Source organism: Aptenodytes forsteri, unplaced genomic scaffold, assembly GCF_000699145.1.
Source record: "Aptenodytes forsteri isolate BGI_AS27 unplaced genomic scaffold, ASM69914v1 Scaffold267, whole genome shotgun sequence".
Taxonomy (NCBI): domain Eukaryota; kingdom Metazoa; phylum Chordata; class Aves; order Sphenisciformes; family Spheniscidae; genus Aptenodytes; species Aptenodytes forsteri.
The window spans coordinates 3376596-3392592 of NW_008794173.1; the positions used below are offsets into that span (position 1 = coordinate 3376596).

At 38.5% G+C, this 15997-nt stretch overlaps 2 protein-coding genes across 3 annotated transcripts in view; one reads left to right on the top strand and one right to left on the bottom strand.

Moving 5' to 3' along the window:
• MBD4 (methyl-CpG binding domain 4, DNA glycosylase) overlaps positions 1-917 on the bottom strand; it is a 6210-nt gene extending 5293 nt beyond the window's left edge. The window contains exon 1 of the mRNA XM_009283998.1: positions 874-917. Within this exon, the coding sequence (XP_009282273.1) occupies positions 874-917 (44 nt within the window). The remainder of the gene's footprint in view (positions 1-873) is intronic.
• The window catches only part of IFT122 (intraflagellar transport 122), a 33078-nt gene continuing 17666 nt past the window's right edge, over positions 586-15997 (top strand). The window contains exons 1-15 of one of the 2 annotated variants that reach the window (XM_009283792.1): positions 586-645; positions 1610-1694; positions 2530-2608; positions 3410-3486; positions 3928-3994; positions 5275-5421; positions 7285-7360; positions 7892-8083; positions 8824-8962; positions 9591-9793; positions 10282-10419; positions 11183-11347; positions 12212-12409; positions 14044-14184; positions 15901-15954. In XM_009283792.1, the coding sequence (XP_009282067.1) occupies positions 5309-5421; positions 7285-7360; positions 7892-8083; positions 8824-8962; positions 9591-9793; positions 10282-10419; positions 11183-11347; positions 12212-12409; positions 14044-14184; positions 15901-15954 (1419 nt within the window). In that variant the 5' untranslated portion in view covers positions 586-645; positions 1610-1694; positions 2530-2608; ... (1 more) ...; positions 3928-3994; positions 5275-5308. Of the gene's footprint in view, positions 646-1609; positions 1695-2529; positions 2609-3409; positions 3487-3927; positions 3995-5274; positions 5422-7284; positions 7361-7891; positions 8084-8823; positions 8963-9590; positions 9794-10281; positions 10420-11182; positions 11348-12211; positions 12410-14043; positions 14185-15900; positions 15955-15997 lie in introns of those variants that run through there. The other variant, XM_009283783.1, reaches the window with a different exon arrangement.

The window sequence follows — 15997 nt, forward strand, 5'->3', positions numbered from 1 at the left end:
TGGGCGGCCGGCGCGGGGGGCGGCCTCCCGGGGCGGCTCGTTCAGGCGGCGCTGTGCCCGGCCTCGCCACCGCCGCACGGCACATGGGCCGCGGGAGGGGACCTGCGCCGAGTGCCCTGTCTTCAGCCGGCCGTTCTCCGTCCCCTTGGCAGGCCAGCCGCGGCCTCCTGGTTGATACCCGTGATCCAGTAACGCAGAGTCTTTTTGGGGGCTGTTTTTGCTTTTTTCGCTTTACGTTTAGCCAAGGCCAGCAGCCCGCGTCTGCGTTTGTGTGGTTCTGCCGCCAAGGTTCTGGTCACCAAGCCAAGCTTGCTGGCTTCTTCCCAGCCTCCCATCTGCGTATGCTCAGGCCTGGAGCCTGGATGGTGGCCAGTGCTTGGGCTTCTTCCCGCACGCGGGGAGACCGTCGCAGAGGGTTCTTGTATGGGGAATTTCCTCAGGAATCAGATATACTCTCAAATATGCAATTAACGATTTTTGTTATGTGGCATCTTTGACATTAAAGGAAATATATTTTCTGCCTGCTAATACGGGGTTTTCTTGGGGGGTTTTTTGTTTGGTTTTTTTTTTCCCTTTAGTATTTATGATCTTGCATTCAAACCAGATGGGACTCAGTTGATAATTGCTGCTGGAAATAGGCTGCTGGTAGGGAAGCTTTTTTTTTCATCTTGCATTTACAGCTCTATGAATATGATTTCTTTCACATTAACTTATGAATATAACCTATCAAAAATCTTCTTATCTCTACTAGTCCAGCCTCATATCTACATACATATTAATGCAGGCTAACTGTAAAGTGTTTGGAAGCTTTTTAACGTTTCTTACCAAGTTTTAAGCTCTATTTCCAAAAGTAATGAGATTTAAGTTACTTGCGTCATCTCATCCTCTCGCACCTCAGCCGGTAGTTTGAAATCCATTAACCCGCATCCAAACTTAGCACAGTAGCATAGTGTACAAATACTGTGTTGTTACAAGTTTCACGCAAATCTCTGTGAAGAGGGGAAAGAAACTCAAATTGATGTCCCTGCTTTGTGAGAAGCTTCAGCTGTAACTTTTTGCGGTTCCCTGGGTCTGTTCGCCTGCTGCTAACCCATCAGCAAGAGCAGCTCAGGACCACGCTTCTCACGGTTCCTGCAAAGCTTTCAGGTGGGGCGGGTGTAGAAGCTGCAGGGAAGGAGGGAGGGATGGATGGATGGCACCATTATGGAGATGTAGCTCAGCACTGCAGGACAGCAGCCTTTACTATTTTCAGTGCTCACAGAACGGTGTATTTAGTGATGTCCTTTCCAGCAATTTATTATGTTTAAACATCTAATGCGGGGAAGGAAGTAAAACAAGCTGGCCAAATGAGGTGTTTGGAAATTTCTTTCGTGCATGTAATTTTCTAATACTGAGTCGTCTTTCATTCCGAGAAGTATTAAGGAAAGCTGCTTCTACACTTTGAAACGTTTTGTCTTGCGTGGACTGTACGCTATGCAAAAAAGCAGACACAAAAGAAAGTGTATAATACTGTTGGCCTTCGCTAATTTTATATCCTAGTCTTCACTGGAAGATTTTTATGTGTGTTTTTCTTTGTATGTTTGTTTTTGTATTCCCTCTGTTTAAATAGGTATATGATACTTCTGATGGAACCTTAATTCAGCCTTTGAAAGGACATAAGGACACTGTATACTGTGTGGCTTATGCTAAAGACGGTAAATATCACTTTGGGGGGCTTTGTTAGTCTGATTGGTAAAGTGAATATCTTCCATTTCTTATTGCCAATTGATAAATAGAGCAATCAGGGCTGTTTCAGTAACAGTATTTTGAACACGTGTGTGAGTGCTGGTGCTTTGTTTGTTTGTTTTTTAATGGAGAGTTTGAACTACCATACAAATGCTACATGCAGAAGTACTGTATTTTTACATGTAAGGCTACCTGTTAATCCAAGAACTGTAGTCCCCACTTCCCCTCCCCTTCTACTTCAGTGAGGAGAAGGCTTACCCCAGAGATCCCTCTTTCGAGTACTCCACCGGCCTCTGATTCTGATTTCCATAGTTCCTCTATCCCAAAGCTTCCTGATCTTCTGATCCTTCACACATTACCATGCACGCCACAGGCCTTATTCTGCTTCCAGTTCTTTCGTTGCCTCCAGTTCTCGTTCTGTCGGGACTTACTGTGTGGGGACTCAAAGGACTTCCTCTCAAATACTACTGTTTAAGTTATAGGGGATACCTGTGAAAATGTTCCATTTTTCCCTTGACACTGTTAACATAAATCTCCAACCTGTGACTGACGGTGTTGGAAAGACTGTCTACTTGCTTGCATGGCTGGGCTTTAGTGAGGCGCTCTCTATGGGAATAACAAAATAAAGTCATCGGAGTTTCACGTAGTTGGAGAAGCGCAGTCGCATCAAGGCACTTGCAGTGTTAGGCCCTTTATTACTTGAGCCTTGTCAAGTTCAAGAACTTCTTGATCTCTCTTTGATTGAGTATTTGGAGTTAAAGTGATTCTTGTATGTGTGGGATTTAAATTATACTTAATTCCTAGGCAAACGTTTCGCATCTGGCTCGGCTGATAAAAGTGTGATAATTTGGACTTCAAAGTTAGAGGGAATTCTGAAATACACGTAAGTGATGCCTTTCAGTTCTGTGCCTCTCAAAAACGGACTTTGATTATGCACTTCTGCTGTCAAAGAGTACGTGCTGTTAGATTTGGAAGAAGGTTGACTAAGGTCAGAGGAAGTGCTAGTGAGTGGGTAATAGGAGAGGGGAGAGGAAAAGAACAGTCAAAGTATCTGAATGAGGCAGGAAAGCAATTAAAGGCATAAAAGAGGGTGGGAAGTCTAGATAAATCTCTGAATTTAGAGGGCTGGCAGAGAACTGGGAAAACGGTGTAGATTGAAATAAAATTAAATACAATATGGCTCTGATCTTGTATAATAAAATTAATATAATTCTAGTTCAAAGACCAAACTAAAGATAAGGTTTGGTACTTTCAGTATATTTCCGTCTTTCTTCTGGCTTTGTTTTTACGTCATCTCTCTTAAGCAACATCTTCAAATTCTGTTTCTGAATGTATGTGTACATTTATTACTGGTTAGTGTGCACAAGCTAGTGTACTACTAGGAGCATACACAAGCATACTTGTTTTAGAATTTGGATATAACCTTTAATCATATTTCACAAACCACCATCTACATACATTTTTAGCTAATCTTGATGAAATACAGTGAATCCTTCCACTTAGAGACAATTTTTTTAAGGTTTATTACTGATTTAGTTTACAGTAATTGCAGATTAATTTGGTGTAATAGAAACTGATCGAATTATTTGTGGCATCTGGTAAACCTTTCGGCTATCTTGCTGAAAGTCAGAAAAGGGGGCATTTAAGAATGATTTATTGAAATATGATTGTAACTTCATTCTAGGCATAATGACTCTATACAGTGTGTTTCGTACAATCCTCTTACTCATCAGTTGGCATCCTGCTCTTCCAGTGATTTTGGTATGTCTTCTTACTCTTAACTTTTCCATTAAGCCAGTAAATTCTATTAAAGTTGTGTAGCTAAGCTAACTACAGATAGGTACAGTTCTTTATATTCAGAAGAGATGAGATATAAAGCTACCTAAATTAAGTAACATTAGATACTTATTTAAATCACTTGAACTTAGTTGGAAAGGACTATGTAGTGAGGTGCCACAGGGTAAAATGTACTACTTCGTTACTATGATTTTTTTGCAGAGACACCCTCTGTATTATTTAGATGGATTTTTTTTTTGCCATTTACTGATAAATAATACATATTTAAATGTCCTTCTAGCAGTGGATGAGACTTTGATCCCTCTGAAGTCCCAACTGAGTTTTCTGACAATATTAGTTTCTAATCTGAACACTGGTAAATGCTTACTTGTAATTTACTTTGGCTTTTTGTTTGCTTAAATCAAGGCTTGTGGTCTCCTGAACAGAAGTCAGTCTCTAAACATAAAACCAGCAGTAAGATTACTTGCTGTAGGTAAGTTTTAAGGATTACCTGTGTCATTTAAGTTACTTTCAATACAAACAATTCAAAATAATATGCAAGCTTAATGAAAAAGAATTCAAGTAAAACAGTTCAACGTATGCAGAGACAGTACCTAGTAGTATGAGATAGGCTGTCCTACCTTGCTGTTCAGTAGCATTGTGTACTTCATGCTGTTTCGCCATTGTCATCATTAAAATACCTGAGTAGCGTTTATAATGCTTCAGTAGGAATATGACTAATATTTATCAAAGATGATTCGTTCTTTCTTGTGTAGTCTTCTCAGAGAGAACTTTTTTCTTTTTTTCTTCTTTTTTTTAATAGCAAAGGGTTTTGCTTTTTATTTGGTACTGTTTATAACTGAATTATTCTGAAAGTGTCAGAGGTGTTCTGGTCTTGGAACAAGTGTCTTAACTTCTCTCTCCCTCTGTTTAGCCATCTCGTGCAATAACAATAAAACAAGGAAAAATAATCATACTTTTTGTTTGTAGAGCTGTTCGTCTTCTGTGTTGTTGGTATTTTCAGTAGAAGGAGGTACTACCATTATGGGGAACCTGAAGCAAGGGTACATTAATTTGTGTAAAGTCATCCATCTAACTACAGCCTGAAGCAAGTACATTAATTTGTGTAAAGTCATCCATCTAACTACAGCAGAGACAAGAATAGAAACCAGGTCTCCTCTGTCCCAGCACCATGCAGTTTTATCTGATCAGTGTTCTAAATGTGGCTTTTAAAACAGCCTGGTCTACTGCCAACACTGTCATCCCCAAAATGTATCTGTTACTTAACACGTGTTAGAAGTATTGCAAGCAGATACATTAATTTGTGTAAAGTCATCCATCTAACTACAGCAGAGACAAGAATAGAAACCAGGTCTCCTCTGTCCCAGCACCATGCAGTTTTATCTGATCAGTGTTCTAAATGTGGCTTTTAAAACAGCCTGGTCTACTGCCAACACTGTCATCCCCAAAATGTATCTGTTACTTAACACGTGTTAGAAGTATTGCAAGCAGATGATAGCTTTAATTTTTTTTAATTTCTACATTTTTTTTATTTCTGTGTATATAATAAAATGTTCTTGCTGTAGTGCATGCTGTTGCCATAAATGTGGATTTAGATGCATAAACAAACTGTAGGATTACTGGCTATCTCCCAGAACTCCCTCTTAGAAGTATATTTCAATCTATCATCTCTATTTGACTATGCTGTACCATCCTACCTTCCTGCTGCTTGTTTTTAGTAGTTTGTTCTTCAGTATGTGTGTGTTTTATCAGCTGGACAAATGATGGCCAGTACCTTGCTTTGGGGATGTTCAACGGCATTGTCAGCATAAGGAATAAAAATGGCGAAGAGAAAGTTAAAATAGAGCGTACGGGGGGTGCTTCATCTCCAATATGGTCAATTTGTTGGAATCCATCCAGGTAAATAATTTCATCCTTCCTTTTTTCATGCTGAATAGATAATCCTTGGCTTATTGGTTGCAGAAAGGCTTGACTTTTATCCCTGCTGAAACAGATTAATGCCAAGTACGTTACCGCTTTTTAAGTGATTACGTATTGGGGTTTTGGCTTTGCTGCCAGTCTTTAATTGAATGGAGAAACTGGGAACAAGTTCCACTTAGATCATAGAACCGTTTAGGTTGGAAAAGACCTTTAAGATCACCGAGTCCAACCGTTAACCTAACACTGCCAAGTCCTACTAAACCATGTCCCTAAGTGCCACATCTACAAGTCTTTTAAATACCTCCAGGGACGGTGACTCAACCACTTTCCTGGGCAGCCTGTTCCAGTGCTTGACAACCCTTTTGGTGAAGACATTTTTCCCAATATCCAATCTAAACCTCCCCTGGCACAACTTGAGGCCGTTTCCTCTCGTCCTATCGCTTGTTACTTGGGAGAAGAGACCGACCCCCACCTCGCTACAACCTCCTTTCAGGTAGTTGTAGAGAGCGATGAGGTCTCCCCTCAGCCTCCTTTTCTCCAGGCTAAACAACCCCAGTTCCCTCAGCCGCTCCTCATCAGACTTGTGGTGTGGCCTCACCAGATCTCAAGAAACATTTCTTTTTTCTTTTGTATTGTTTGGTTTTTTTGTTTGTGGGGTTTTTTTTGGGGGGGGCAGGTTCTGTTTGGATTGGTGGAGAGAGAGGGGAGCTGTTTGTTCACTTCAATTCAGAGAGAATATTGTCCCAAATATGTGAATAAATGATTGCTATTGCAGTAGGTGGGAGAATTTTTGGAGTAGAGGAGATGAACAAGAGGAGTTAGTTCACAGCTATTTAGAGGAGATACCAGCACTGAAATCCAGGCATGGCAGTAGGCAGTATAGTCAGACAGAGGGAGAAGACCATGAGGAAGAAGAGACCTCTATGGATTTCAACTTGTGAGTGAAACTTCAAAGGAACGTACATATCTATATTATCTAGAACAGTAATTTACAAGAAGGACCAAGGGCGGAGAGTATTATGCAGGGTGCAAAATCAGACATTCAAAAGTTAGGAAATTCTAGATTAATAGTTGCCTGTATGGTCTTCAATTTATTCTGCTAGTATGTGTTCATTATGAGATGGTTCTGAAGTACATGATAGCATGTTGCTTTTCCCCACAGGTGCATGCATCATGCATTGAGCAAAGGGAGGATGCTTACTAAACAGTTACCTTTTTATTAGGTTTTTTGTCTGTTTCCTTTTTGTTCAGTTTGTGGCTAGAGGCATTATTTGCAGCAGAATGTTCAGATTACTATCTCCCTTCTTCCTAGGCAAGAAGCTTGGAGAAGGTGACTTTCATGTTTTGCTCCAAGCTGAACCAAAGTTAACAAGTTTGAGACCTGAAGCCTTTCCTTGGTCTGCTGCCGGTCTCACATAAATGACTTTTTTTTTTTCTTTCTTTCTTCCCTGCCTTACACTGATAATTGTAGTTCACTCTTGCTCAGCTGTATTGACTTTGATGTTATGGTGGCTTTGTACTACTGTAGCTAAGATCGGAATCCGGGCCCAGGTGCTTCTTCTGTTTAAGGGACCATTAGCTTCACTGTACCCACTGCTTATATAGCTGTATGTGAAGTTTTGCAGTTATTCCTGTAAAGGAGACTGATTTTTCTTTTGTGTCTCCAAGCTGTCTTCCTCAGTTTTAAATGGCAAGATGTATCTGCTGTCCTTTCAGTTTGTGGTTTTTTAAAGAGTAATATGAAGTAAATTCTGCTATCCTATTACTTGGTTCTATTGCTCTAAGAAATTTATTGATAAATTGCTGTAGAATTACTACATAATTCTTTTTTGTTGTTGTTAGAGATGAACGCAATGATATTTTAGCTGTGGCAGACTGGGGTCAGAAACTTTCCTTTTACCAGCTTAGTGGCAAACAGGTATGTTTTAGAAAGTGCATTCAAGAGTGGCAGGGTATTTCTGATTCTATTTTGTGTCCTATATTCAAAGCGTTTGCATACTAGTGCTTTATTAGCTACATTAAATGTTTTCCCAACCTTTTATGAGCCTGCTTTTTTTTTTTAACCATCTTTTCCTTCAGCTCTTTTTTCTCCCATGGCAGCTCAGCTGTTGTCTTACAATCCTTGTATTAAAGCCCTTACAAGTTTGCTGACTTTTGTGATATGGTTTACTGGTCTGTAGAGGACATCTTTGTATTTTTTTCAACTGGTTAAAGGGGGTTTTGTGAGTTGCTTGCATTCTGAATAGACTGGAGGGATTCTTGAATGCATTTTATAACTGTCTTTGGGAATCTTAATATAGGCAGTGGTTCTGGGGTATTGAAAAGTTGTGCATGGCCAGAAAGAAGAATGGTATCAGTGATGGCACTTGTTGTCTTGGGAAAATATTAAATGATCCTTTTGTTAATGTTTTGGGGTTGGTTTGTTTTTTTTTTTTATTTTCCCTTGTAGATTGGGAAGGACAGAATGCTCAATTTTGATCCTTGCTGTGTTAGCTATTTTACTAAAGGAGAGTATATTTTACTGGGAGGTTCAGATAAACAAGTTTCCCTCTTCACGAAGGATGGCGTGCGTCTTGGTACCATAGGAGAGCAAAGCAGTTGGGTGTGGACATGCAAAGTTAAACCAGACTCCAACTATGTGGTGAGTAGGAACATTTCTCTGACATTTTCACAGACAATTTGTCATATGAAGTAAGACTGTAAATTTCAAACTCAGCTGCTTAGTCTAGACGTTCTTACTGAGGCAGCAGAACCTAAGCAGTGTCTAGTGAGGTCCTAGAACTACCACCGAAATTAAAAATATCCTGCAGAAATAAAACTTGGGCTGTAAGAAGGCTGTAGATGAGCGTAACACCTGTTTTCAGATGGTAAGGCATTTGCTGCATTTTGATTAAAAAAAGAGAAGGGAAAAGAAGACAAAATGGCAGCTAATAACTTCTGGCTTGACCAAATCTAATTCCATGATGGGAAGAAAATGTTCAGATCTGTTTGAGTTTCTAGCATTACACCTTGTAGCATTACACCTTGTGGAAAATGCCTACAAGGCAACTGTTAGCCATAAATGCTGCACTCTGTGTTATTGTACAAATGTGAAGAGATACACAGTGAATTTAAAAACACACACACCCCTGCCCCGCCCCCCCCCCCCCAAACAACAACAACAAAATAAAACCAACTCTCCCCCCCCAACATGGTGGTCTCCATAGTCTATGATGAGATCAGTCCTCATTTTGCATTGCACTTTTACCACTGTTTAAGTACAAGTAGGCTGTGATTGGTATCAATCTATACGTTATGCAGGAAAAGGAACATAATGTTGACACATTTTGCCAATTCTCAGCTACGTGTACCAATTAACTAAAATTATTTTCTTATGTTCAGGCAGTAGGATGCCAAGATGGAACAATATCCTTTTATCAGTTGATTTTTAGCACTGTTCATGGCCTTTATAAAGATCGCTACGCTTACAGAGACAGCATGACTGATGTTATTGTCCAACACCTCATCACTGAACAAAAAGGTAATTTCACACTTGCAGTCAGGCCAAAGCTTCACTTTCATTCTGTTTTGTTTTGTTTTTTTTTTAATTAATATCCATCAGAACACTTGGAATATATGTTGCACGTACCAGACAGATTGTTGTCACTTTGACAGTAAAACTGAGGAATACTGTTTGCAGGGTGAGTGTGCAAACTTGGATTCTGGAGGATCAGCGCTGACAAGCTTAACGAAAGATGTGGGGATTTGAAAGGACATTGGGAGGGGCAGAGGCTTTTAAGATAAGGTTTTAATCTCTGTGAATGAGATAAGAATACTGTACATCATATTTAGCTTTTTTTTTCCTTACTTGCAGCCTCAAGGGTTTGTGCTGATTTTGTTTCTTCGTATCCACTGGCTTTTTATGGCAAGGAATCAAAAGTATTGCTCCAGAATGTGCTGTTGACAAATAATAGAGGGTGATAAATTGTGACGGGGATAGTAGATTACATAGATGCAGAAAACAAACGTATCTGAGCAGGAATCTGCTTTTCATTTTAGAGGTGCTTTAGAAAGATTCAATTTTAATGTATTAGTAAGTTTTCTGATTTCTGTATCCATTATTTTCATGTCAGCCTATACTGTATTGTTCTTGTGTTTTTTCTCTCTAGTTAGAATAAAAGGCAGAGAGCTTGTAAAGAAAATTGCAATCTACAAAAACAGATTAGCAATCCAGATGCCAGAGAAAATCTTGATTTATGAGTTATACTCGGATGATTCTTCAGATATGTATTATCGGGTGAAGGAAAAGATAGTAAAAAAATTTGAATGCAACTTGCTGGTTGTATGTGCAGATCACATTATTTTATGCCAGGTATGTGCCTTAAAATCTAGAGTAGTCTTGGGGTGCCTTCAGACTTTAAGACAGCTGTCCAAATAGCTGGTAGGAAAAGATTTTACTGTATAATCTATTACAGTTTTTCCCCAAGGTACCAATCTGTAGTGCTGTTGTAATGTGCAGCGCTAACATACTTCTAAGCAATAGCTGTGGCATGCCACAGGTGGCTCTGTTTCAGTAAAACAGTCTCTGTAGTGAATTTGATAAATTAGCACATAATCCAGGGGAACTTTTGGGTGGGGGTGAACTACTAGAAAAAGGTGGGGGTTTTTTGGTTTTGTTTGTTTGTTCATAGCATTGGAAAACCTTAAAGAATTCATCCTGTTAAATTGACTATTTGACATTATGATTTTTAGATGTAAAAGTAGGCATACATGCTAGTACAGGTATAAACATAGCACATCAAAGACACAGGGTTTTATCTTTACCTCCGTGCAGTATTTTGTATGTTATTGTGTCTTTAGGAGAAAAGATTGCAGTGCCTCTCATTTAGTGGCACTAAAGAACGAGAATGGCTGATGGAATCTCTTATTCGTTATATTAAAGTAATTGGAGGACCTCCAGGAAGAGAAGGCCTCTTAGTTGGTCTGAAGAATGGTCAGGTAACACATAATGTCTGGTATGTGTCTTTTCACTGCAAGTAAAATCTGTTCTGTGCTCTTAGGGGGAGACCTTAGGAACAGCATGCTCTTTTACAACCTAGAATTTTATTTGACAGAGTCTCATCTTGCAATTAAAAACTAATTACTTCTACCTTTCTCATTGTCTGGCTGTAAAATTCATACAAACATGTTTAACTTTGTCTAAAGTCCATAAGGTGTTAGGAACAACTGACAAAAATGGAGTTCTTGGTGAACTGAGAGAGGGTGTCTTTAGTGGGGGTTGGTGTGTGTGTGTGTGTGTACACTTCTGACGACCACTTGTGAAGGTGTGGATGTTCTAGAGGTGAAATGGCGAATCACAAGCCAGTTAGCAGCTGAAAATTTCAAACTGGAGCCCAGAGGTATTGATATAGAGAACAGGAATAGAGAGGAAGTTGAGATCCTTTGTGTCTTCTGTATCTAGGCTATATATTCCTGTAGTATTATATTAATGTAATTGTTTAACTAGTGGAGCATTAAAAAATCCAGGATGTATAGCATATGATTTACTTGTATAGGCTTGCAACCTAGAGTATGTTGTGGAAACAAGTCTTTTCAAGATACCTCAAACTGAAAGCATTTCCTTAATTTTATGCACAGTTCACATCTCTGAAAAAAATTGCAATTGCATGCTTTAAACAGCATTAAAGTTTGTACCTGCTATGCTATTTCTAGTTTTAGGAACAAAAATGGATGGACTGACTTTGGTTTCAAATATGTCTAGATTCTGAAGATATTTGTTGATAATGTCTTCGCAATCGTCCTGTTGAAGCAATCCACAGCTGTGCGCTGTCTGGATATGAGTGCATCCCGAAACAAGCTGGCAGTGGTTGATGAAAACGATACCTGCCTAGTATATGATATTCATACAAAAGAGTTGTTGTTTCAGGTAAAATTCAAAGTTTAAAAAAAAAAGGGGGGGGGGGGCAGGAAGTGATTTGGAGCACAGAACATACCAAAAGTGTTGCTGTGCAGAAATTCATGTAACTGTCATTTAAGCCATTAATCACATTTTGTAGGATTTAACTGTGATCTATTTCTCCATCAAAACTACCCTTTTAGAGATGGTAGACAAGGAATTAGAAGACAGGAGATACATGTGAGCAACAGCTGAATAAAGAGCACTTGAACATGTGACCTTTTGAGTTTAATTTAGAGCTCTGTCCTCGTTCTCTTTGAAGCATTACAGTTAATGAGCATTTTGGCTTTATCATTAGTACGAACAGAATTAAAGCCTAAACTACTTTGTTCGTCGTGTATTCCCAGACTATAAAATGAATAATGATAATTCTCTCTTCATTGGCAGTTAGCAGTCACTCTAAGGGTTTACTCATTAATGTTGATGTAACATTTTCAGAGAACACTGGATAGAAAGTATGAAATGCTACAAAGATAGGGTCTGTAACTTTCTTTTTGTAATGGGCAGAAAAATGATCAATTAAATGTGCTAGCTAACTAACAGTGTATTATTGTGGAATTTTATATTATGTTCTACAGTTTGATAGTACAGATCATTAGTAAACACAAAACAAAGGAAAGATAATTACAGATGTTTATTAAAATGTAAAATATGTCCCTGTAAATCTGTTTAGGAATATACTAGGCTTTAGAATATTACAAACGTAAATAATAAGAGTGTCTGTGTACGTACCCAGCCTATAATAAGTCAAATGTTCTAGCTGAAGGATGCATATTTCTTAGGAAAGACGATGTGATTGCATCTGTTGTAATCATCAGTTATTTTGCTCGTTAGGAACCCAATGCTAATAGTGTGGCTTGGAATACACAGTGTGAGGATATGCTTTGCTTTTCTGGAGGGGGTTACCTCAATATCAAAGCTAGTAACTTCCCTGTCCATCAGCAAAAACTTCAAGGCTTCGTTGTGGGTTACAACGGCTCCAAGATCTTCTGCCTTCATGTTTTTTCTATGTCAGCTGTTGAAGTTCCGCAGGTAATCCTTTAATCTCATTAAGTTTTGCCTTTACATTTCATAAACATCTATGTTTAATAAGTGAAGAAGCTTTTCTGAGATTTTCTCGTATTCCATTACCAAAATGTTTGCAGTCCACACTTTCTTCATTGTTATTTAAGTTACGTTGCATGATCTATTTTATTTTTATTTGGCATTAATTAAGCTAACTTCCTTTTTGCTTTGTTGATTGTTTCTAATTCTCCCTTTCTACTTGCAAATGCACATAATAAAAGCGAAGATGAAGATATGGTGCGGGTGTTACCTCTTTCTGTATTTTTACAGTAGTCTCTCTATGTACCTTTTCTCAAATTGTAATTTCATTTTACTTATGAGTAAATCAAATGCTGTCTTATTGTTGCTTCATCTAGATGTGTTTAGGCAATGTTTAAGCTGTATATTTTAGTCAGAATGTATAGTACATGTGTAGTCTTTACATTCTAAATTTAGAGATTGCCTTCTACAAAATGCTATTTTCTGCGTTATGGGAAGCAATGAAAGAGTCTAAAACAGTCCAAGAAACAAAACAAAAAAAGGAAAAGGAAAAAAAAATATTTTTGACTTCCGCACCCAAGTGTGGGCAGGATTTGAAACTGAGAGTCAACGAAGGTGGCAAAAGTGCCATGTGCTTTTATGAACTGATGGATACCTGTGTTACAGACCCGTGTCTGTTCCTCTGAGGCATTATGCAGATCCTTAATTAGGCTCTGGATTGTCCATTGTGGTTGGCAGCCATGAGATCGACCAGGCCTAGTACACCATTTGTCTGGCTTTGGCATGCTGTAGGCACCAGTATGCCACAAAATTATTGTGAAGTATCACAGAGGCAGCTTTTTCAAAGCTACGCTTTTGGAGGGAGGGAGTACCACAAAGCGTACCATTTTCAGATAAATTGATAACATAGAAATCAATCTGCATACTGCCTTTGGTTGCAAACCCAGAGTCAGCGGTAATCTAGCTGTAGTGCTCCCTGTTCGTTCAAAGGGTTTGAGCTGTAGCTGCAGATCGTGAGCCTTAGTCTATCTGTGTCAGCCTGCAGTTGACAGTTTTTCTCTTTAATTCCCTTTTAGGGCGGGTCCTTGAGGTCAGTGTCTTTTGGGCTTAATAGTTGCAGTCTTGGTAAAACAGCTTTGTCATCATGGATGGCACAGAAGGGTGTCTCATGATACCCCTTCCTGTTGTGTCTGAACATTTCCAGGGATGCTTCACACTGGGCTGTTGTGCCACTTTTCATGCTTTTAGCCTTTGAGAACAAACTACCCCCTCCCTTGCTCTGCTTCCATAGTATTGAGGGGGGAAAAAAAGCTCACTGTACATAATATTTAGCATGTACAATGCTCAGAAAAATTCACATTCTTAACTAGTATGCAAGGAACTGAAGATTTCAAGATGGATTAGTTTGGAATATAATTAACCCAGCTTGTCTAAAGATACAGTAATAATCACCCCAGAATGTTGTTCTGTCTGTTATACAAAAACCATACATTTATTCTCTGTGGAGCTTGTAATGGTTGTGATTGGAATTTTTTTTTTGCCTCCCAATGTATGTAGAGAATTTCACTAATATATCTCAGTATTATGCTTTCTAATACATGTTTTTCAATGGAAATCCTCAGTCTGCACCCATGTATCAGTATCTGGAACGAAAAATGTTTAAAGAAGCCTATCAAATTGCGTGTTTAGGAGTGACTGATACTGACTGGAAAGAACTGGCAATGGAAGCCTTAGAAGGGCTGGAGTTTGAAACTGCTAAAAAGGTAAAGCAGATATTTACTTATTTATCAGAAAGCTTGTTTTATATTTTTTAGAGAGAGAGAGTGTGTGTGTATAATGTATGTTTTATGGCTGGAATACAAAGTGGTGTTCCTGGGTTACTATCTTGCTTATCTTTAGTGTATACGTTATTCCACATACCAAAGAAAGTGTTGGTTTGTTACATACTCAGGATCTTGAGATGAGGATTTAAACTGAAATCGAATTTATCTCTCTAGATAAATGCCATGTTCTAAATCAAAGTGTTAAATGCAAAGAAAATGGTTTCTTTCATCTGCTGGAAAATGCGTTAATGAATTTGAGGGAAATAGCACTGGAAAGTTGTTCAGTGGTGCTACTGACCACTGGGTGGCAGCAAAGAATGACTTAGCTGACTTCCCCCCCTTCCTCAATGCTATAAACTTATTTTTTCCCCTAAGTATTTACTATAACCTCAGTTCAAATGTGTAGGTTTCATATTCTTTTGTTATTTACACACTAATGTTCTTTGAAGGCAGTAGTGATGGGATGTCATCATTTTAGTCATTTTCTATCTGGCATGCCTTGTTTTTGGGAGTGGTCTATAAATGGCATATACTGAAGAACGGAGTTTTCTCTGGCATAAAATACTCCCCTATTTTCTTTCACAACCTTTTCTCAAATAAGAGAGGGCGAACTGAGTTCAGTGTCATGAATATTGTATGAAAGACAAAACATTCTAAAAGTATGCAGAGAATGGCCTGTAATGATAGACATCTTTTAATAACAGATTTTTTTTAAAGGAAATTAAATGCTTTATTTTTCTTCTTAAGTGGAGGCATCAGAATAATTCCAGTTTCATAGATGGCTTTATGCAAATAGATATTCTTAAAAAGAAGTTTTCAGTGCCTCCTTGGAATTTTAAAGTAGTGCCCTCTTAGAATTAGAGCGGATTAATTTGAACAAAAGCAGCTTCTTGACATTAAAGGCTCTCATAGTTCCTAGTCCGATCTGGTGTAAGCAGAATATTCTATGCCCTCTTAAGCATTAGGTTGGTTAGAAGTCTTGAACGTGTGGTCTAAAGGGTTAAATTTCTATTTTTTTGATGCATGTCAAGAATAAGTGCTAAGCTGCTGTAACTCGCACGTGACTTTGCCACTTGAGACTTTGGGTTGCACATTTATCTCCATTTGCAAAAGATATTACGCTGTCTTGCAGTAGTTTTATCTTACGTCTTCTTATTTCCTTTTCTCTCCCTGAGCTACTTCCATACTGAATTTTCAGAATGGTATAAAAGCTATAAGCATATACAGTGTGCTTTGGCAATACGATCAATTATATGTCCTACCTTGTAATCGTTTCCGTAAATTTCTTTGTTTGTATCATGCCTCACATCAAAATGGAAAAGCTATAGAACAGCCAGAATAAAAGTATGTAATGTTTTAAATGGTATTTTGCATTTCTTGGGGGACTGACATACGTACACCTACTAGTCCCTGCCTTTGCTGTTTATTTTCAGTGATAAGCTGTTTGGATTATACCCTTGTTTTATTTACTGTAATGCCTGAGGGACCCCAGTTGTAGTCAGAGCCCATCAGGTGAGGGACTACACAAACACAAACCTCAGCATATTTCTGTCTGTCCTGTTTGCATGAAGGCAGCTTGATTTATGTGTAACAATATTCTGTTGCTTTTTCTGGCTTTTCACGTTAATTCTTTTTATTCTTTTTTCTTTTCAATAGGCATTTACCAGGGTACGAGACCTTAGATATTTAGAATTGATCAGCAGCATAGAGGTAAGACAATGTTAAAGGCAGTGTATTTTCTTACACTTAGTAC